The sequence below is a fragment of the Pungitius pungitius genome, chromosome 7, assembly GCF_949316345.1.
Source record: "Pungitius pungitius chromosome 7, fPunPun2.1, whole genome shotgun sequence".
In the NCBI taxonomy this organism is placed as follows: domain Eukaryota; kingdom Metazoa; phylum Chordata; class Actinopteri; order Perciformes; family Gasterosteidae; genus Pungitius; species Pungitius pungitius.
The window spans coordinates 16,868,960-16,890,592 of record NC_084906.1 but is presented as its reverse complement, the minus strand read 5'-3'; the positions used below and the strand labels follow the sequence as shown (position 1 = coordinate 16,890,592).

Here is a 21,633-nt window from a genome sequence, read left to right as displayed (position 1 = left end):
ACGGGGCCGATTCAACGGCCTGAAAAGATTAAACACTCATGCTGAGAAGACAAGCAAATTCAGTCTTGAGAGAGGAATGAGTGGGAGGGCAAGGGAGAGTCTTACCGCGCAAAAAAAATAATTATATATATATATATATATATATATATATAAAAATAACCTGATACGCAGACATCCCGACACGCGTGCGCAGACGCACAAAACTTCACTGCGTGGCACCCACAAAGCGAAGGACTCACACCCGCACACATGCATGCTCAATTAGAGCAAGTGTAAAGACTAATCAAAGTGGGCACTTTCGCCAACTGAACTCCTTCATCTTAGTTAAACTGTCCTTGCCCCTCTGTTCGCTCTCCGCTTTCAAGTCAGATCCTTTGTGTTGCCTGTCTGAGCAGGGAGGAGCAAAGCCCTCACTTGGGCTAAATTACTGGGTCCAACCTGAGCTAGATAGTGACCCTTATAGCCCTTCCTCACACCTGTTCACCCAAATCTAAGCCGCTTGCTTGTGTGTGTGTGTGTGTGTGTGTGTGTGTGTGTGTGAGAAGGAGCCGATGGAAGTCACACGATAAACAATGTTTGTATTGAGGAAATTGAGCTTCTGACTAAATTACCAGCGTTGTTCCAACGACTACGAGGGCAGATTGACAGTTGATGGCTCCGCCACATTTTGCATGATTCTTCATCCAGATGTACAACGCCAGTATTTTTCTAGCGAAAAAAAACAAACTTAATTTGATCGGTTTGTTTCCCGGCGTCCCTCTGAATGAGGCCTCTTGAGAAAGGAATATCTGTGGTGAATAAAACTTAATTACGTTTTACTGCACAATTGTGTATGTCTGTTAGTTTAACACCTCAGGAAAAGCCAAGTGGAACAATACAGAGCCAACTCGTCTTCAGGAGTTTAAATAGTGGCAATTAGTCCGCTTATAAAAGCTGAAGAATTTAGTTTAAATTGTCATTCTTTAATTAATTTAGACAATTTTGCATTAAATCATCCTTTTCTTTGATTGAAGAATTTGTTCTGATTAATAATAAACATGATGGAGCTTACCTAAAGACACATATAAGTATAATATATGTTATATTTAAACTAAAAATCTCAAATCATTCATAATATCCAGGAAATCTGTGGCATTTAAAATTAAAGTAAAACCTAAAATTTCAAAACCCTCCAAGGGTCGATACAAATTGCAACTTTAAGAACGTGCGAGTCTGTCGGTTGGATATGTTTAAGAGATAATACATGGTGACCCACACATACTGACAGACATTTATATAAATCAGTAATAAAATTTCAGATATTTCATTTTTCTAAATTGACCAACAGTAAAATAAAGCTAATTATAGTTAATCAGTAATTATTATTTTTTTTAAACAGTTTTAAGAAGTTACCCTTTCATTATTAACTTTAAACAGTGATGACTATACCCTTCAAACAACAACATATTCTCCACAGCCATAGAGGAATAATACATTCATCTTTCTACCTCTCCCCCAAAAAGACATTTTTGTCCATTGCAATCGACAGGTTTTCAACAGCACCCAACCAGACTAATCCCCCTCCTCACTACCCAGCGTCATTGTAGCTGTGTGCGTTTACGGTAAAGCCAATATTAATACAACTTAAAACCCCCGATAATGTCCCGCCTCGTATCGCCCCACGTACTACAACGTACATGTCATTCAGTTTCCCACTGTTTTCACATTGGACGCGCCTCTTCCCGGGAACTCTACAGCTCCAGTTTCTCCTGACAGACGCTGACACGGTTCCACGGAAGGCCCGTCTTCTGTGGACGGTGTTCGCGTCACATCGAAAAGAGGCCTTTAATCACAGGTGCAATATGTAGGAGACCAGCGAGCGAGATCCAGACAGAAAGGTACAGAGGGACGGAGGTCCAGCTAGGGATTGTTCTACAGATGGCGGGCTGGAAAAGCAAACACTTCAAAATGAATAGCTCAAATGACTGATCTAATGACCCCGAACACACAGTGGGGAAAACACATCCAGATCAATGACCGACCAACAAAGGAATCCTCAACCGGAGCGAGATTCCTGCTTCACTCTGCTTTGATCCGACCGCGGGATTCATATGCGTTTTCTTGTGTGACGTTGTGATTCACAAGGGCTCGTCCCAGGCTGTTGCCGGGTTTGATTGAGCGGATGTTGGGTGTTGATAAATCCATGAACTCGCCTCTCCAGCGAGGCTATGAATTTTGATGTGTGTCTCTCTCTGTGTGTGTGTGTGTGTGTGGCGGACGGGAGAGCGGAGCAGAGAGGGGTTAGAGTGATTAACCACCGCGTTGATGGGGACTTAGTGCGGATCGCGGCTGGTGATGGGTGGCCCGTCTCTCTGTGTCTCTCTGACTAACCGCTGATCCCCGAGAGGGTTCAGCTCAGCTCAGCTCTGCAGCCCAAAGCATTTTCATTAAGGACGGATTGAGTCCATCTCAACAGTTCTCTCCTCTCCTCCACCCCTCCCCCCAACACACACCTTCAGAAACACTTCATCAAATGTAGTGTTTTGCTTAGTGATTAGCCGCTCCCAGGCTTTGAGAGAGTGAGACTGATTCGTCTGTTTATAAACCCACCGAGCAGTCCCCCTTCCATCAAACCTGCCCTTTTCCAATATCCCCTTAATGAAGTAGGCTTTTTCCACGGCGGCAGGACGCGACAACTAGATTCCTTTTTAAATTTCGAATCAAAAGAGCAGAGGCTGGGACGGCCGGGTGGCTGGGTGGGTGGAAGCAGGGGCGGCTCAGTCACGCACATATGCTACTGTGCAATGAAACCGTCACGAGCAGCATGTTTTGGCCTGTCGTCTAGGACGCTGGTGACAAAACAGGACAAACACAGAACAGATCAAATAGCTTCTGTTTTCATGCTAAATTCTTTGCACATATCCAGCTTCCCGAAAGCCATTCTAACCACGGCGCAGTTGGCAAGTCAAGCTCGCCCAGAATAAAACAAAATGCAGGGAAAATGAACACTATTTCGCCCCTGCGCTGTGTAGAGCGCGCTGGTAAAAATCGCAGCGTGTGTGTGTGTGTGTGTGTGAGCACCAGGAAGACATTGGCCATATTGTGCTGGCTTAGGAGAGGAGATCAGCTGGGAAGCAGGCAAGGAGCCAAGCTTCTCTTTAAGCTTTTCCTCTCCCAGTGTTTTCCACACTCTCCATCACCTACCTGTTTTCTTGCAATTTCTTAAGCCATTATGTTACCATCACTTTACCACCTCTCACTTTGGCTTTTGGACTTTGTCTCCGTTCAGACAGCGGCCTCCACTTGGTGCCCCCGATATCAACTATTCCACCCTCCCTCCCGCCCTCCCAGTGCGCCTGGTGGTCCGAAACCCCCCAAACATCTTGCTGTGTCCTCACAGTCTAATAAGGCCGTAATCCACACAATCTGTCAGTTGATACAAGCATCCTTAAAGGGACAAAAGCCCCAAAAAAACAAACAAGCGGGGAAAGTGGACAGCTAAAAATAAAGCCTCAGCTGTCAGCGTGAAAATTTGATGAAGGGTTTTGACGAAATGATATCGCTGGGCTTCAAAGACTTCCTGACACAGGGGCGACACAACTAACTGTAAACTAATATACTCGACACACTAAGAAAGAACAATCTACGATTTACTGAGGTCTGGCCCGCAGACTAGGCCTCTGTAGAAATTGCTCACTGTTTTCTTAAATTCCCAGCCGCTCGGTAATGTAGAAAAAGACATTAGAAACGCAGCATCTCCCTTGACGGATGAATGAACGATTAACCAAATGAATAATACCCTGAAACCTCCATCTCTGTGTTGTCTTAAGGAAATAACATTGCTAAAAAAGCAAGGCTGTTCTACACGCGCCAGGGATGACATCAGTGCTAAAGGACAAGTCAACATTGGTAACACCAGAGCTTCGTATATATCACAAAGCCGAAAGGAAAAGAGTTGAAAAAATATAACAAAGAGAAGAAACAATAGGATTTAGTAACCTATTATAGTTTTGTGATGGATAAAAAAACCTCCCCATGAGGGACCAGACCGTCAGTCAGCTTACTTACATCTCTGGCTTTGCCATAGAAGGCCTCTTGAGATGCCGCCTCCAAGGACCCAATGAAGAACATTGGGTGGGTCTCTCCGTATCTAAAAGACACACGGTACACAAACAAATTGTCACATGCCATTCTTCTTTGATTTCAGATTTCTCCCAAATCAAAAGGAGACGCACCGGGCGCTTGGCTCACCTTGAGGAAAATTCGGCAGTAAAGTGCAGTAAGGCATCAGCTTCGTTCTCACTGTTCTCTGGCACTGTGCGGGGAAGGAAAACATTTGATGGTCAGGCTGTAGGATGCATTTCCCCGGCATTTAACACAACACCTGGAGCTGAAATCTGTTTCCCCCGCTCTACTTACTCATCGGTGATTTCCGACAGGTAGAAGAACCCATTCCAAACATCTCAGAGTCGTCCACGCCAAACTCTGACGCATCCTCAAAATCATCCCCCTCGCTGTCGCTGACCATATGGACATCTGCGCACTGGAAACGTTCAGCGATACGTTTATTTACAAACTCATTTCAACAAATATCCTAAACGGCAGCATCTTTTTTTCTTCTTTTTTTTTTTTTTTTTCTTTACCTCTTCCGTGGGTTCCTGGGAATTGGCTGGTGAGGATCTTCGGCAAACACCGAGGTGATGGCAAGGGTAGCTGATCCCAGAGACAGCTAGCGTCATCTGCCGACAAGGGATGACAATGAAAGAGTGATGAACGGCGCAAGGCCGGAGCTTAGGCCGTGAGGGAGGGTAGAAGAGAAAGAAAACTTCACAACGGACTTCAAAGTTGTGCATTACAGTACGGTTATAATAATAATAATCATGAGACACTTGATTGTGATTTTCAGACACAGGTTTGTACATTTCGTAATAAGGGGAGATGCTGGATGGGGTTTCTGCACACCTGCAGTAGCTTGGTGGTTTTCAGTAAGAGAACACCCAACTAATGAGCTCCCGAATCCACAAGCAGGGACTGTAAATGTCAGCGTTCAGCAGGGACTCATTACAGCTGCTGTCTGCTGGATAAGATCCCGAGAGACAGCAACCACACAGGCGAGGCAAAACCTGACATTCTCTCTTCTTTTATAAAAAAAAAAAAAAAAAAGGTGCCATGTTGGATTTAAGAGCAATTCCCATCATGCAACCAAAAATACAGCATCAAAACAAGGGACCACTGAGAGCAGGACTGGTAACAATCAAACCCCCACTAATAGAATGGCTGCAGTGAACAGCCTGTCACAATAAGGCAACAACATATTCACCCGCGTACTAATTGTTTTCGCGCAGAGCAGAAAGCCCAGATGCAAAATACTTTTCTGGGAGAGTGATCTTCAACACAACAGGGCAGCGGCGGGGCGGGCAGGCCCCGGTGTGATAAGAGGCAGGGAAGCTGCTCGGCCCCTGCGGAGGTCCTGTGATCTGCTCCATTGTCGGGCGCTAGGACACACAAAGAGCAGCTGGACACGGTTGAATCGGGAGACGATTACACGCAACGCCAATTGAGTCTGAAAGGGGCTGCACAAGACCGCGCGGGGAGTTTCTCTCTCTCTCTCTCTCTCTCTCTCTGCCTCTCGCTTTAAAACAGAGCGGTTCCTCATGCTGGCCTCAACTTCTATAGCAGGAGAGAACAGTGTAACCAGCAGACCTTGTCGGCAACATGGACTCACTAGCGAGTACTAGCGAGTGTACCCGGCGCCGACAAGAACCAACACATCAGACAGAAGTGACACGCGGTCTGTTATTTTTCCCCATCTTTGCACACAATTTTAGAAAGTAAGCTAGCCGTAGCCAAGAGCCCAAAATATTTGCACAAAAAAAAAAAAAAAACATTTGGACAGTTGCGGCAGAGCTACACGCACGACTAAGTGCAACTGGTGTTGTGCAATATGGAGGCAACACTTATATCACAGTATCTATTGCCCATGTGAGGGGTCCATGAGGACTTTACAGTAACATTGATGAAGCCCCTTGATGGTGCTTATTTCCTCAGTCTTTTGTTTTTGTGTGATATTAAATCACATTAAACCTCATGGAAGGTTTTATGAATTCCATCTTCCCTGGGGTTCTTTGCCCCATAAATGTGTTACATTTCTTATCACTTTTATATTCCTCATCAAAGCAAAAAGAGAAACTATTTTCCAATTTGTTGCAGCCTTAAAAGAAATAAAGGTTGACGAGTGACATACTGATGGCACTATTTATACACTGTGTCGTTAATTCCCACCAGCTCAGTAACCAAGGAGAAGAAATGGAAAAACACAGCATCTCCCCTGGCAGTTGGAGAATGAATAATATCCTGATGAGTTTTCCTCCGCCGTGTTGTCTTAAGCAAAGAGAAAGAGAAAAAGCAGTGGCTGGACCGCCGTACAATGATAAAACTGCGCAAACAAAGAATGACATCACAGCAAAGGGGAGAGCCAGCAGCGACACACACAACAAACACGGGAAATATGTTCGTTGATTCTCGGCGAATTAAAACCTTTCCTACCAACAGCCCAGAAAGGAGTCATAAAGTCGTACCCACTGAGAGGAGAAGATTGTATTTCTTGTGTATTAACAATTACTAACGAGTGTACTCTTGACAATTGCGAGGGTGTAAATGTGAGAGTGTCCCCGGAACACCTACGAAGAACACTTAACTGAATTGCTCTCGTAACTCAACCCTAAATAAATTAGTAGTCCTATCTCGTTTATTAGATCACTGTGTTATTCATATTTTTAAGGAGAACTACCAAAGTAAAAAAGGAAAAAACGCCATTAGTAAACAAGTAAAATTAAGTTATCAATACTTTTATAGTTGAACAAAAGAAACAGCAATGATTTAGAGAGAAGCTTCGGGCCATTTGGGACAGGATGGGACTGAGGCCTGAGGGGTGAATTAGCACTGAGCGAGTTGGAGGTATTAAGCCGGACAAAGATATACAGGCCTTAAGGGTGTGAAGGAATGGCCCCAAGTCCGCTCTGCCCGCTCCCCGATCGAGTGGCAATCAAACGTGAGAATCTTAACATCCCCATAAACCCTTTAGCCCCACTACTCACAAAGAGAGGCTTTCGTCTGAGGGGCTAATAAGTGTATAAATAAAAGTTGATCACTTCCCCCCCGTCAAAGACAGCCGGGAGGGGTTTGGGGCTGACATGGATGCAAGGAGGGGAGGTGAAAAGGAAGAAAAAAAAAAATGAGTTGAGTGCCCCTCGAGCCTCTTCCTCGCTTTGACCCCGTGGCTTCTCCTGATGTTGAGGTACACAAGTGCAGCTTGGCGGCTCAGTGGTAAAACGCGGAAACAAGGCTGAAGCACCGCAGGGCACGGGGGTTGGGGAGGGGGGAGGGGGGTTAACCCCCCCTCCCCAAATGACCCTCTCCCACATCTCCACACAAAAGGGACTGGCTCCTCTTTTTTGGATTCTTTTAATTAACACTTGCACTGAGGCTCTAAGCATTCAGGGGCCGATACAGGGAAAGAAATTTCTCTCCCTTGCCCCCCCCCACCACCCCTCCCTCCTTTCCCTTCAACCCTTTCTTCTCTTCTATCTCCCCCCTCGTTCTTTCTGTGTTTCATTTTTTTCTTTCTTTTCTAAAGTAGGCAGTGTTTGGATTGGGTGTCTGGCTGTGAGTGTGAGATAATTACTACTGACAGCTGCACCGACGGCAACCACCTCCACAGTACCACCGTACCCCACTTTCCCTTTGATGGACCGAAGCAAAGCGAGGAAGATGAGGCAGCGAAGGACATGGACGGAGGAGGAAGTACTGACAACAAGAGAAAATAAATGAATACAACAGTACAAGAAATGTAAAAAAGGGGGGGGGGGGAGCCCAAAAAAAAAAACAAGAAAGGCCAGGACCAATTGGGTTCCTTCGGTCAGGCTCCATTGAGCTCGCTGGAGATGTGCCTCTCTCCATTTGGACACTATACGCACAGTGCGGGTCGTGTCCAAATGTCCGCAGGCAAACAAATGCAAATACTAGAGCTAGAAACTAAAGGTAGGCACAGAGAAATGACTGCTGGATCAACGGGACGTTTAACAGACCATCGCTGAACAAAACCTCCCTGTGAAATGTGATCTCCAGGGAGCGCAACAACTAGAAGAGATCAAAAATGAGACTGACAGACTAACTTGGTGCTGAATGTCACCTGAAGGGGGGGGGGGGGGCTCTGTCTGAGATTACTGCCGAACCTAGTTGCTATGGAAACCACCAGCCCCCCCTGCACCCCCTCCTCAATAAATCCCCAGTTTAATAGGCCTCTATCAGGCAGAGGAAGATTCCATTAATGCCAACTGGGAACTGGAGGGAGGTGCTGGCCTACACGGCCCGGCACCTCCGAGGCTCCGCCGCATTAATACATTAGCAAACACCATGAAACACTGCATAAATGTCAGCAATTACTGGCTGGAAGGGAGGGTGGGTGGTGGTGCAGGTTGAAGAGACGAGGGGATGTAATAAGGATGTCCCACTGGCTGTCAATCACTCCAACAGGTGTGGAGGGAAAGAGTGCCAATCAAAACAGCTCCAACGAGAGGAGGCCTGTCTGGGAACGTTCGGCACTGTATTGTTTTGGCGAAAGAGTAGAAGAAGAGAAGAAGACTGAGGAGGAGGCGGGGGGGAGGAGGCAGGCGAAGGGGCTCAATCAGCGCAATTCAAGCGACACAGGAAATCAAATCTTAAATAAACTCTTACTGACTGTGGCTATTATCTCGTGTCCTGTGTCAGGTGACACAAAAAAAATCACTGCGGTGGACGAGCTGTGGTTTATATACCCATTGAACTGAAATATCAAACCAGTATGTAACTTAGGTCGACCCAATCTGCGTGCTAGGATTGAGTGTCGCTCACATTGGTCCCGCTTCAGCTACACTTGGAGCCACTTCCTTTAACATTCAACTTGCCTGCTCCAACGTGACACACGATGACATGAATGAGTGAACTGATCCGTTGCCCTGTGCTACTCGAGCATCATCCATCCAGATCCAATTCCATCCTTTTATAAAGATTCAGAGCACCATAAACAATGAAACACATTGAGTGGACAGTATCAGGGAGGGTGACGTAACGGCCGGTTTTCCTAAGAAGTGGGAATTTTTTTTTTCTCCATAGAACACAAGAACTAACAAAGAGATACTCTAGATAAGCTGATGATTAGATCAACGACAATAAAGGGACTGTTTAGGCTTCTTGTGCATGCTAAAAATAAAAAAAATAAACCTTTAATTTACATCTTCACCTTGGACTGTTTAATGCAGCGACTGCAGCAACAAACCTGTTGGGAGAATTCAACAGACAGGGAATACCAACTCTATTGCTTCAGCATCCTCGCAGGAGGCGGCTACAGTAGCATCGTCACATTCAGTGCTCGCTATTGTTTCAGAAAATACTTTGACATTCATAAGGGATTTTAAAATCGCAGTTTTGCTGTTACAAAACGCCACTTTAAATCTAAAAGGTATCTCGAAATTTCAGAAAAAAAATATTGTAACCTAACGTCAGCAAATAGTTAAATACTGCACCAATGCTTAATACCATTTACTTTTCATTTAATTAGAAAAAAATGGCTTTTTTTGTGACCTTTTCCCAATTGTGATGCTACAGGCACAGTTCAGTTCAAGTATTAATTATCGAGGTTTGACACCCAGCCAATGACGCAATGCTTATCCTAAAACAGGCACATTTGCAAACGCATAACTGCAAATTTGCGCACACACACATTAAAAGGTAAAGGCAAGCAGGAACACACAGTTGTATCACAGACGAGTAAAGCACTAATCCATCCTGCTGAAAGTGGGCTAATGTGAAGCGCTAAACGTAATCGGGGGCCTCTGGCTGCCATATTTATTGGCCTGAACCCCGGGAGAGGAGGCTGGGCTAATGAGCTAGACACTAACACTGGCTTCCCACCCGCCCAGCCGAGCCCTGGGCTTTCTCCGTTAATACCTTCCGAGGTTTCAATAAGAAGGCTGCGGCTCGAGCAGAGGCCATTATTACACTTCTGTCTCTGTGCTTTTTAATATCTCCTCGTCCAAGAAACAGACGCTGCCAACTGGGCCTGTGATGCCACAATGAGCCGCAATCTATTCATGATCCCTGGCAATCATATCCACACCACCGAGGAGGTTGAGCTGAGGTTCACTGATAACAAGATCACAGATCTCAAAAATACCAAAAAGGTAATAAAAAAAAGAATGATTTTACTTCATCCTTACTTTTCCTAAGATTATATTGCGATTAGTGGGGTTTGTCATGTGATGAAAGTCATGATAAGGTCATATATTTTTGCAAATTACACAAAAATGCTTCAACTGAATTAAGGTAGTGAATTAAAAATTGAAACATTGAAAAGATATATAATTATAACTAATAAATTCAAGGGATCCCTGACATTTGATGTAATGGAATTACTTTGTATCGAACTAAAAACCAAGTCTTTACAGTGGCAAATTATTTCAATGGTGTAATAATGTCTCCATTAGGTCTAAAAGTATTTAGGTAAGGTAATGATTTATATAATATTTATTTTAAATACAAAAAGTAATTATTTGCTGAAAACCTATTGACGAATTGTTTCCGGACTTTTTACACATGACAAATTCTTACTTAAATCTACGGCTGCTGGAAAGACTTGTGAGACATTAAAATGTGAGCTCTTGTCCTCACTGGGAACAATAAAACGAATGAAGCCAAAGGTGCACGTTGTGGTACGCAAAGGAAAAAGGTAAATTAGTGCAACTCTTCTGTTGCAACGCTTAACTGATCACATGGCTGGAAGGCCAAAAAGTTGATGCTAACCATAACAAATCTGCATTAGAGCAGTTTGGTCTGTTCCTTCTTATTGCTACCAGCTTTCAAATGATCTGCTCTTAGCTGTGCTGGAAAGAAGCTTTTCACTGTAGTGAAAGGACGCATAACCTTTTGTCCTTTGCCCCTTTTAGGTGCACTCATCGTGTACAGTATTCGCTTTCACGGTTAATCTTAAATGCTTTCGTAAAAAACAGGTGCAGTTATTGTACCTTCAGTTCGAGGAATTGAAACATGAACAATGGGTAACATACAGAATAGATTGTATCCACCAAAACAGATATACACAAAAGTGCACTACCAGAAATACAAAATAAAAAAAAAACCGTAGTCACGTTGCTACAGTGAAGCCTGCTCTGGTATACGCATATGATAACACTATTGGAAAAAAAAAAGCATCAATAATAGTATAGATCTAAAAGGAAAACGTTAGCTAGGGGCTAACACAAGAATGTGTGCACAACAGCTCCTCAAAGTAGCATGATAAACCATCCCATACAATTAGCATGGGAACACATAGGCTGTCAAAGAAGGGCTGAGACAAAAGGGGTCAGAGGTTCCTCAAGGTTCTGTATGAGGGCTGCTTCTGATCAGCTTGACTGTGTGCAGGGTGAATGGCTGGGAAGAGCGACCCTGGGACAGGAGAGGTCAGCGGGACTCAATGATGTGAGCTTTAATGTCCACATATAGAGGACACAGGACGGGAACCTGTCTTTGACGTCTTAATTAGCTTCAACATCTCACTCTCATGCTTCTGACAGATGGTTTTGGGATCGGGTGTTACAGACTGTGGAACAGTTTCCACTCTTACTATCAAAATAATTTTAAATCATCCGTGAACCATGGGCTTTAACGTCTTTAAGAAAGCCGCCGTGGATCGAAAGATCGCCGAGGGCAACGTGCAGGTAGAAGTAAACGTAGCTGTTGACACTTTTTTCCTGTAGAACTGTTAAAAGTAAAATTGTTACATTTTGGGCGTGTTCTTACAGAGTCATCAGACGCTGACGCGGGCCACCCATCCCACTGCTGATGTCGGACTGGGATGTTGGTCAGGTCGGAAATGTTCCTCTTCACCTGCAGACAAAGGGAACATACGATTATTAGTGTATGTTCAAAGCACAAAGACAAAACACAATGCTAACGATACAAAAAGGTCAAATAATAAAACATTTCAGACACCCAGACTTTTCATATTTACTCCTTTGCCTCCTCTCATTATTAAGTAATATCAGAAGTGAAGGTGGAAACCTTTTCCACTCTGATTAAACAGTAAATACAGAGCTGCATTAAAGTATCCTCTATTCAGCGGCAAGATGAAAAAAAATCGAATGGAGGTAGAGAATGAAGAAAGAGATGAGTCAAAAAAGGGAGGGAAGAAAAAAAAATATACAAAAACCCAGCCAGTGTTATCAACATTCCTGAGATGCCACAGCTAATGCCCAGCAACAACAGCCCCACGCTCTGAAATGAACAGTATTTCTCTTTTCCCATTCATGCGCAGACGCTGTATCTGCATCACTTAATGACATTCCGTGCATTTAAACAGTTTCGCGGCCAGCAGCGGCTGCACCGCCGAGCTACACCGTCCACTGGGTTGTTGGTTTAAAGCCCCAACGCCAGCCTGATGTGCGCCAGCCGTGGGTGATCAAAGCCCCGCCGAAGCGTCTGAGCGCTGGCGGCCAGGGATTCTAGTGCATTTGTTCCGCAGAATTCTGCCCTTCAGGCTGGACACGGATGCTGAGAAAACTGCCAATTGTAGAGCAAAGATCCCGACCCCCCCCCCCCCCCCCGACACACGGGTCCAATCCTGTCTATGTACAAAGCACTGACGAGACGGATCCTTGGGTATATGCAAGGCTGCTGGTCACAGGATTGGAAACTTGAATACGCTACAAACAGTCAATGGCTGCAAAAATTTGAGCTAAAAAGACGGCGAGGGCTTAGGACTATATTTAAATTATGGAGAATTATTATGGAGGCAACAGTAAATGTTCCATTGAAGGTAAGAAATTAGATTTTCTTGTGCTGGACCTGGCACGGCAAAGCAATTTGGAGCACAAACAAGCTGAGAAACAAATAAAAGAACAATAATAATTGAGTGGCACAGTCCATCCTTTGTCTTTCTAGCGTAAATCCCAGACCACACTGCTCGGGGCCTATCCTTATGAAGAGAAGCCATGGCCGGGATAGCAGACTGGGGTCAGAGCGGGTGGCCAGTGTTATTACAGAGTGTAATATCTATGTTTGACCAGCCGGACTACAGGGATTTGACTGACCGGCTGGCCGGGCGATGAATAGAGGGGAAAAGGGAGGAAAGGAGAGGCATAAACACTAGTAATGAAGAGGCTGCAGTCAGAGGTTAAAGCAGCATCAGAGAAACAACAAACTAACACCCACCACAGAGGGAATGAAGGTGAGAGGTGGAGGAGGAGGAGGAGGAAGGAGTCTGGGGGGCAGACAGTGAAGAGCACCTGGCTGAGGACAACTTGATCTCAACACAGACAGCACAGCTACGCACCACCAGAATGAAAAACTCCCCTCGGTGCGCCTTTGAAAAGTATGATGCGGTGATGAGAATCTGATGCAACCATATTTAAAAAGACCACAACAGCCCCGTCGAACTGTGGCAACAGAACAACACGGGGGGGGGGCAATGCATCGCTCTGGCTTCTCCAGGTCGCCAAAGTTTTTAGACCGGCCCTCGGTTGCAAAGCCGGGCCGCCGCAGCCAGGGACACAAGTACAAGGACACAGTACTGTCTGATGCTGCCCCCTGTCTGCCAAAAACAGACATCTCACTGACAAGTCACTGTGCAACAAATCAAAACAACTACATTTCATCCGCCTCCGAGAAACTCATTCTACAGAGCAAGTTTCACTGTCAAATTCCCACGTGTTTGACCTGAAACAAAAGACGTTGGAATGCCTCCATTTGACTCTGGGATGTCAGTGTTGAGCAGAGTGCGGCGGCAGCAGCAACACACAGTCTCCATCAACCTGACTTTGACCTAAAGAAGCTACAACTGGAAAAAGGAATTGTCTGTAACAGAGCGGAGCAGGATGTGAATTCAAAGTCTCACTGACGAAAACGGAACTGCTGGTTGGTGTGAAGATGAAGCAGGAGTGAATGAGCAAGTTATACACGACACTGGGACTGGCTGCGACGCCAAGCTGCCGGGCAATATGCCTCAAGGCAAAATTAATGATCCAATCATTGTAAATGCCAATTGCTTGTAATCCCCGGCTGGAAGCGAATCAAAGAGAAGCAAAGGTTTCCCTTAAACAGTCACAAGCTCTCTCTCCCGATCCCTTTCTTCAGTCTCCCTTAGGCACCAGATGCCTTTCTTTTATCCCTCTTTTTTGATGCAACCTTCCCTTTCTTAGCTCTGTAGCCCTGTCTGCATTTTGGTTCCTATATATCTCCCAGCTGCAGAGCAAAGATGGGGCCCAGGCGCGGCCCCGTGGGGCAGCATTGGAGGGGAAATCCCCAGGACAACTGGTCTGGTCACGGACGCCCCGAAACCGGCAGCCATCCCTATTCTACCCTCTACTTCCCTGGCAAACATTTGCTCTCCAGCTTAGCTCAGAAGCTAGCCAGCAACTTACCCCCACACTCTTGTGTGGTAATGCCAATCAGCCCTGCGCACTAGAGATGGGAACAAAAATAAGAAGGTAGAGAAGGGGCGTGGGGGGGGGGGGGGGGGGGGGGGGGGGCAGACCGAGAGAGAGAGATGGAGAGAGAAAGAAGGCAGAGAAAAGGAGGGGCAAGGGCAGTTCCCTGAGAGCCACAAGGCAAAGCAAGAGCCTTTGGCAAAGACAAACAAGAAGATAGGAGTCTATCCCCATTGATATGCACAAGCAGGGACCATCGGCTAGTCTTCAGCTAAGACAAAGGGAAGAATGGGGAGAAGAAGGTGCTGTGTGGTGGAGTCCATATGTGTCTGTGAGTGGACACAGTATGAGCGGAAAGGGGAGTCAGGCGGACTGACAATGGTGTTACTTCTTTGTTGCTTTATTCTTATGATTACAGAAATACACTCACGCTCTTGTTTGTGTAAAAAATTACAGAAAGAATCGCACTCTAACTCCTTTTTATGATTAGCGTCACAAATCTCAGTCCTCCAAAAATACTATTATACCTGCAGCTCTCCACGCTGGCTACTAAACCCTTTTGAATCGTTCCCTGCATAGTGTGCACACATGGTTTAATGACATATTATCTCTCAGCACAATCCTACGAGAAGGACGGACGCCCGCTCTGTAAAGTAAACACATAAAGAGCGTGGTGAACGTGGGGCAAACAGAGTCCAGATCCATGCAGGTTAAAGTTGTGGGCCTCATTTTCACTGCAGGGGGGCCTTGAGATGCCTAAAGACAAGCATGCGTAAGGGAAAAGACCACGACACGGAGGCCTGTTTAAGCCCACATTGTCCCCTCTCCATCCCTTACGGCCTCTTACAGCACCCCCACCGAGCCAACAGTCCTTTGCCTCCTTTCTGTGTCCGTCCCCCCCTCCCCCCCCCCTCCTCCCACACCGCAGGGACCCCTCCCCAGTGTTTGTAATCCCAGCAGAAACACTTAAGGTTCACAGTGGGTGCTCATCAAAACCATCTGCCTGAGAAGCGGGTGAGGGAGAGAGGGGGAGAGACGAGGGAGGGAGGGAGGAGAAAGGGGAGAGAGCGACGGAGGAGATGGGTGGAAAGCGGGGAGGCGAGCTGCCTCATCCAGTTCATATGTCGGTTGTACTAATCTGTTCAATTAGCACCATTACAAGCCCTGCAAGTAGCTCGGATGGTTATTAGTGTGATCTTCACCCGCGCCGAGGAGCCGGGTCCGACGTTCACTGCTTGCGGTGAACGTCGGACAAGAAGATGAACTTGGGAGAGAGACGCCTTTCAGTGCAGCGTGAAAGTAAACACGCAGCTGGATATAAAACGCGCACTAAGAGGAAAACTAAATGCAATGCAACGCAATATAAAAGAAATGATGTGTATATGCAAGCAGCTCTCGGCAGACACTGCCGACCCCGATCCCGCAAATAATGATTGCTTAACATAAAATCAATAGAGGGATTTCTCTATCTTACCTGATCAGTCTTTGGGGAGCTTATTTCCGCTCACCTGTGGCAACGAGCTACCCGCTGTGAATAACAAATGCCTCCTCAGGTCTTCCTCGGAGGGGTAAGTACAGGGCAGTAATACATGGTGTGTGTGTGTGTGTGTGTGTGTGTGTGTGTGTGTGTGTGTGTGTGTGTGTGTGTGTGTGTGTGTGTGTGTGTGTGTGTGTGTGTGTGTGTGTGTGTGTGTGTGTGTGTGTGTGTGTCTGCATCTGCAGAAGAGTGCTGATCTGAACTCACAAGGGGCCAAACATTGACACTGACACACACCTATTTACATATCTACTTAAGTGTGCGAGCGCGCGCGCGCACACGCACACGCACACACACACACACACACACACACACACAGGGTCCAGTCTGAGTTTAAATATTTCATCGCCTGCCGGATCTACCGTTTAGTTTCTGGAGAGGAAAATGGACGGTACTCCAGTCTCTCTCTCTCTCCGTTGCTCCCGCATGCCTAGATCAAACAATCGTCGGTATTTAAACTGCCTCCCTGACTGCTGAGGGACAGCGAGAACGATGGAGGGCAGGGGTGTGGGGGGGGGGTCGTACCAGACTGCAGCTGTGAGAGTAATTATGCGCTCTGAAATGTGATCGTTTGTGATGAATAATGAATCGATGGCTGAGATAGACTAGCAATGTTTGGCAAATGGAATGAAAGCGGTGTTAAGGGGAACTAGAATCGGGTACAATAATATTATTTATGCGTGAGAGTCTGTGGGGGGAGTTCCTGAGGGCTTTTCGGTGCCTGGGGCGTATAAAGTGACTCCATGTCCGTCTGTCTGTGTGCATACTAGCATACATATAGTGTCATACCTCCTGTATGGTTCTGGAGCCGGGGAAGTTGAGACTGTAGTCCCTCTGGGCCTCGCGGTGGCTGATGACCAACAGGAAGTTCTGGTTTAACGAATCTTGGAGATCACTAAACGAGGAGAGGAACAAAATGGAAAGAGTAAGAAAGAGTATATACAACATGAGATAATGATTTGATGCAGATGAGGAATATGGAGAAAATACAATGACAAAGGAGGAAAAAATAGAGGGCAAGGGAAAACCATCTCTGAGAGCCACTCAGTTAAGTAAGGGGCGAGCTGAAACTTGTCAACTGGCCGTAAGCGGCTGGCCCAAAGGGAGGTGGTGCCTCCTCTGGGGGGGGGGGGGGGGGGAGAAGTCGCCCACTTCACTGGTTGTGTCTTAACAAGCCTGGCCGGTGCTTCGCTCAGCACAGCAGGCGGCAACAGCCACGACCACCTGCACAGAAACAGCATGGAGTCCATCAATCTGCCTTATTGCCATTCAACCTGGCAGCCATTATGAAAGAAGCCCAGGAGGGCCTTCAGCAGCTTCCCCAACTACAGACCAAAAGATGCCCTCCAGGCAAGATTTGACCGCAACCAACCCGCTGCGGCGGCCCAGACAGCCGTTGACCGACAACCGACAGGTCGGCCCTCGCTGCTCCAGGTTTGTGGCTTCCACCTTTTGTTACGGAGTGTAGACAATTAGGGACGTAAGGGGCAACCGACTACTTTCATTCTCAAGAAGAAAATGAGGACACCAAAAGCGGCCATTGCGCATGAAGACAAACCTCGTTAGCAGCTGCTGCCAGATGATTGCTGCACTGCATTTATCATCGTAACATGTCAGTTCCTTACAATTACAGGCTACTGTAAGACACCTCAAGATGTTTGATGACTGAAATTTATAGTATTAAGATACGGACGAAATAATAGACGGGTATTAATAAAACCCAGTACAACAGTAAGTTGCATCTCACATGGGCTTAATGAATAATCGGACAACCTAAAAGATGGATCCAACAATATTGGATCCAATTGTAACGATGTGCTAAAAAAAAAAATAGACATCATTTGAAAAAATTATCCTCGAAGGACAGACGACATTCAGCAATCAGCAAAGGAAAAAAGCCGATGAAAGCTGTTGACAGGTAACCGCTGAGAGGCGCTCACAGAGGACGTCGTATGCTGATTTAATTGTGAGCAGAGACCTGGCAGTCAAGACGCGATCTGTTGTTCAAGAGGCCCTCGGGGGTCACACTTTCTGGACTGGCCCCTCCCTCAGCAGCTCACAGCTGGGACAGAGACGCCGCGAACGACGCAAACGCAGACACTTTGTGTGCTTCACGTAGAAACGAGGCGGTGATGGGGGGGGGGGAAATCAACTTTTGGAAGCTTCATTTACAATAAGCTGTGAGGTTAAGTAGCGTTTTGAGCAAACGCTGGGTCTGTGCGGCTGAATATCAATGGGAGGCTTAAGGGCCGAAGCAGGCACTTAATCAGGGCTCAGAACCCAAGGAGAGGAGGAAGAGTTGAGAGAAAGAGAGGGATGGGGGAATTAATATGTAGCGCACACATTAATTATGCAATCACACCCTTAATCTTCACAGATCTGGACGAGCTTATGTTAACAGAAGCTCAAATTTACTGTAATGACAGCATATTTACATTGACTAAAACTACGAAATCAATATGTAAATGTAATGTTTGTTGTAGCTAACTGAGGAAGATTGGAAATGTGTGGAGTGGGAAAGATGGATGCATATGTAATGGGGCTGAGCAGAAGGGCGAGGGACATGTGTGTGCATGCGTGTGAGAGAGAGAGGGAAATGGAAGGGGTAGGGACACATAAATAAGGATCTAGCTAATATCACGATTATGTTTGGACACAGTCCCGAGCCGCTGCTGGCAGGCAGCGACGCTCCTAAATAGACCGAGATAGAGGGTAAACTGAGTGGAAGTGTTACTCTGTCCTTCCCAGCAAAGAAGGAGCAGCTCAGCGGCCGTGGCGCACCGACGGGGCCATTTGGCGAGTGCGCGTGGCCGGAGTTCTGTTCGAGATTTACTTGGAAAATAGTACAAATATAATTACTCAAAATACCAAATGCGTTCACAAGGGGGGGGGGGGAATGTGCCATCTGTCCGAGGAGCCTCGCAGGTTTATATAAATAAAACGGCCCTGTTTCAAGTCCAATAGGGGCTTTGTCTCCCCTGGCTTCACCACAGATGTTTTCAAAGCACCCGAAGGAGCCCGGGCCCTCCCAGCAGCACCGGGTTGAGATGTGGATGTCTCCGTGTTTGCTTGTGCCTTCAGGAGGTCTCTCCCTCACTCAGCCCACACACACACACACTCATGTGTGTCATCCAGGTCGGCCTGCAACATCTCTGGAGGTACTTGACATGGCAGAAGGGTGCCTGGAGGAAAATGTCATTTAACTTTATGGACAGAGAAAATGGAGCGTTTTGCAGGGGGAGAGGAGCAGGCTAAACAGATTGGTTTCATTCTGAGGTAAGCCCGTCGCCTAAGCTGCGAGTCCCCACGGCACAGAGCAGACTCTAGACCTTATTAAACGAGCACTGCCAGACACAGAGGAACACACACACAAATTGTCTCATGTGCCTGCAAAACACAAATACCCCTACACACACACACACACTCTTCTTTTCAACCCCTCACACACTGACGAACTCTCACTGCCATCCTGCGTGTGTTTCTGATCTGATTAGTGACACACCGACACGTAAAGACACACTGACCAGGTGAGTGGTGTCCTCTAATCCGTGAGGTACACACAAGGTCGCCTTACCTCCGCCATATTTTGCATCCACAACAAAGCAGAAGGATGCGTTCTGCTCGGCTTCGGTCTGCCATCTTGTCGCAGCGTTAATCAGCATGCTAACCGAGAAGTTACTTCCCACCGGGCCGGCCAAGCTAACTAGCTAGCCGGCTTACCTAAAGCGTCTGTGAATCTGACACGCAGAGATAAAGACGGGAGCGTGTGTAGGAGGGGGGTGGGAAGACTCCATAAAACACACACAAATCCTAATGAATCATTTCTGCCATTTCAAAATTCTTTTAGAGTTCAAATTAAAATAACCTTTCCTTGGCAAACGCGCTTCCCCGAGAGCAGAGCGGAGGATAAACGAGGAAGGAAACAGGCTCCGTTGAAATATTCATCAGGCCTTTATCATTTATGCAATAGATTAGGTCTTCCTCAGCACCCTCTTGTATTCACAGGCAGTCATCAACACGGCCACAGAGAAAAGACCTTCTGCAGACGGGCCTTGGACACTGCAGTGCGAACGGCACGTCGCGCCGCTAACTAAATAACTACCTGCGATAGATTGGTGCTCGAAGGGAAAATCTCCCAAAGCCTCCAGATTTATTTCTAATCAAACAAGACGACTAAGAGGAGTTTACTCAGCGGGATCATAATGACAGTGGAGCACTATTTAATCAGTCCGTTTGGTTTAGGTGTGTGTGCTGCATGAGCCAACTTCTACAAAGTAATTGCTAGAGATATTACCATTTATGGGACGTTTGCATTGCTACTCAGCAACAATTTGAAGCAAACAAACATTGTGAGATTAAATTTGGGTGGATAACCGCAACTACAGGCGAGCAAATAGAAGATAGGAGACAGGAGTAGTTTTAATAACCAGACTACAAAACATAGAATCAAAGATAACAATTTGAAGAATTTAATGGGTTATGTTCTTGGAAAAAGAGCATTAGCTGCCTTAACAATGCTTTTTTTTAATTATGTTTTTGTTTATGCAGGCAAGTTGTGTTTCAGTGTGGCATCTTCTTAAAAATCAAACCAGCGTCTACACCAAATTGTGCAAAACTGTATGTTAACTAATTAAGTTGCTAATAATTTTTCCTAATGTTTTTCCTAATTTTCATTTTAGACTAACTTTGGCATTTGAGTTCAAATAGCCATGGGGAAAAAAAGACTCATTTTAAGCATTGCTCAAATATACAACGGAATAATAAGGCAATACAAATGTAAAGCACAACAATTTGGTTCCTTAATAGGTTTCTTTTTCAGTGGAAGTGCAGAAATAGAAAGTGACACATTAGGACCATGAGTTGGTATGATGGCGCTAATGTGTGCGTCCTTCCTTGCAAACTTTAGGCTGAAGCCTTTACTGCCACCGAGCTCAGTCTACGGCAACAAATTGGCACACACTGCACACAAATTGCACTTACTGTGGATTCACGGTGTGACCAGTTTATTTTTACTGCAGGCTAACAGCTTGTCTGGTCCCGCTACGGGGGGACTGCACCCCCTCCTAAACTGTGATCTGTCACCTCTCCTCTCCCAGTATGACGGCATGATCACCACATACACACACACACACATGTGCATACACACAGGGGCCCACCCACTCCATTCAGCCCCAACTGTCCTCCACCAAAATAGCTGACACAGAATAATGAGCTCCCGACACCCAAAATGATATCGATAACACTTGGAGAAATGGCAACGGCGCTGCTAAAAAGACACAGCGGTAAGTGGGGGAGTGAGGAGACGAGGCGAGGGAGGGAAGACTGGGGGAGATGAGGGCCATTAGCTGCCAACACAATATAACTACCACTTAGCCCTAACTAGCAGGCAGAGCGGCACTGCTGCCAAACGACCTCTTTTACCCTGGTGACACGTGGACGCTAACATGAGGAAATGCGTCACAGTACAATTTTCATTTAGAATCAGACGTCGACAGACGAGCGAGGGCCATCATAAGGGAGGCTACACACAGCTTAAAAGGAAGTATATAACGGTGGAATGACAGCACGTTATTCTAGAATATTTACACTGTGCCGTTTCCTTAATGGATATAGAGACACCGTAAAAACCGGCAATAGAGGAAAGCTGTATCAAAAGTG

The 21,633-nt window shown here is 46.2% G+C and overlaps 1 protein-coding gene across 1 annotated transcript in view; it reads right to left on the bottom strand.

Moving 5' to 3' along the window:
• faf1 (Fas (TNFRSF6) associated factor 1) overlaps window positions 1–21,633 on the bottom strand; it is a 48,914-nt gene that overhangs the window by 20,124 nt on the left and 7,157 nt on the right. Inside the window, exons 7-12 of the mRNA XM_037469545.2 lie at window positions 16,765–16,870; window positions 11,815–11,901; window positions 4,623–4,718; window positions 4,399–4,522; window positions 4,231–4,294; window positions 4,048–4,129 (exon numbers count right to left, since the gene is read on the bottom strand). Of these exons, the coding sequence (XP_037325442.2) occupies window positions 4,048–4,129; window positions 4,231–4,294; window positions 4,399–4,522; window positions 4,623–4,718; window positions 11,815–11,901; window positions 16,765–16,870 (559 nt within the window). The remainder of the gene's footprint in view (window positions 1–4,047; window positions 4,130–4,230; window positions 4,295–4,398; window positions 4,523–4,622; window positions 4,719–11,814; window positions 11,902–16,764; window positions 16,871–21,633) is intronic.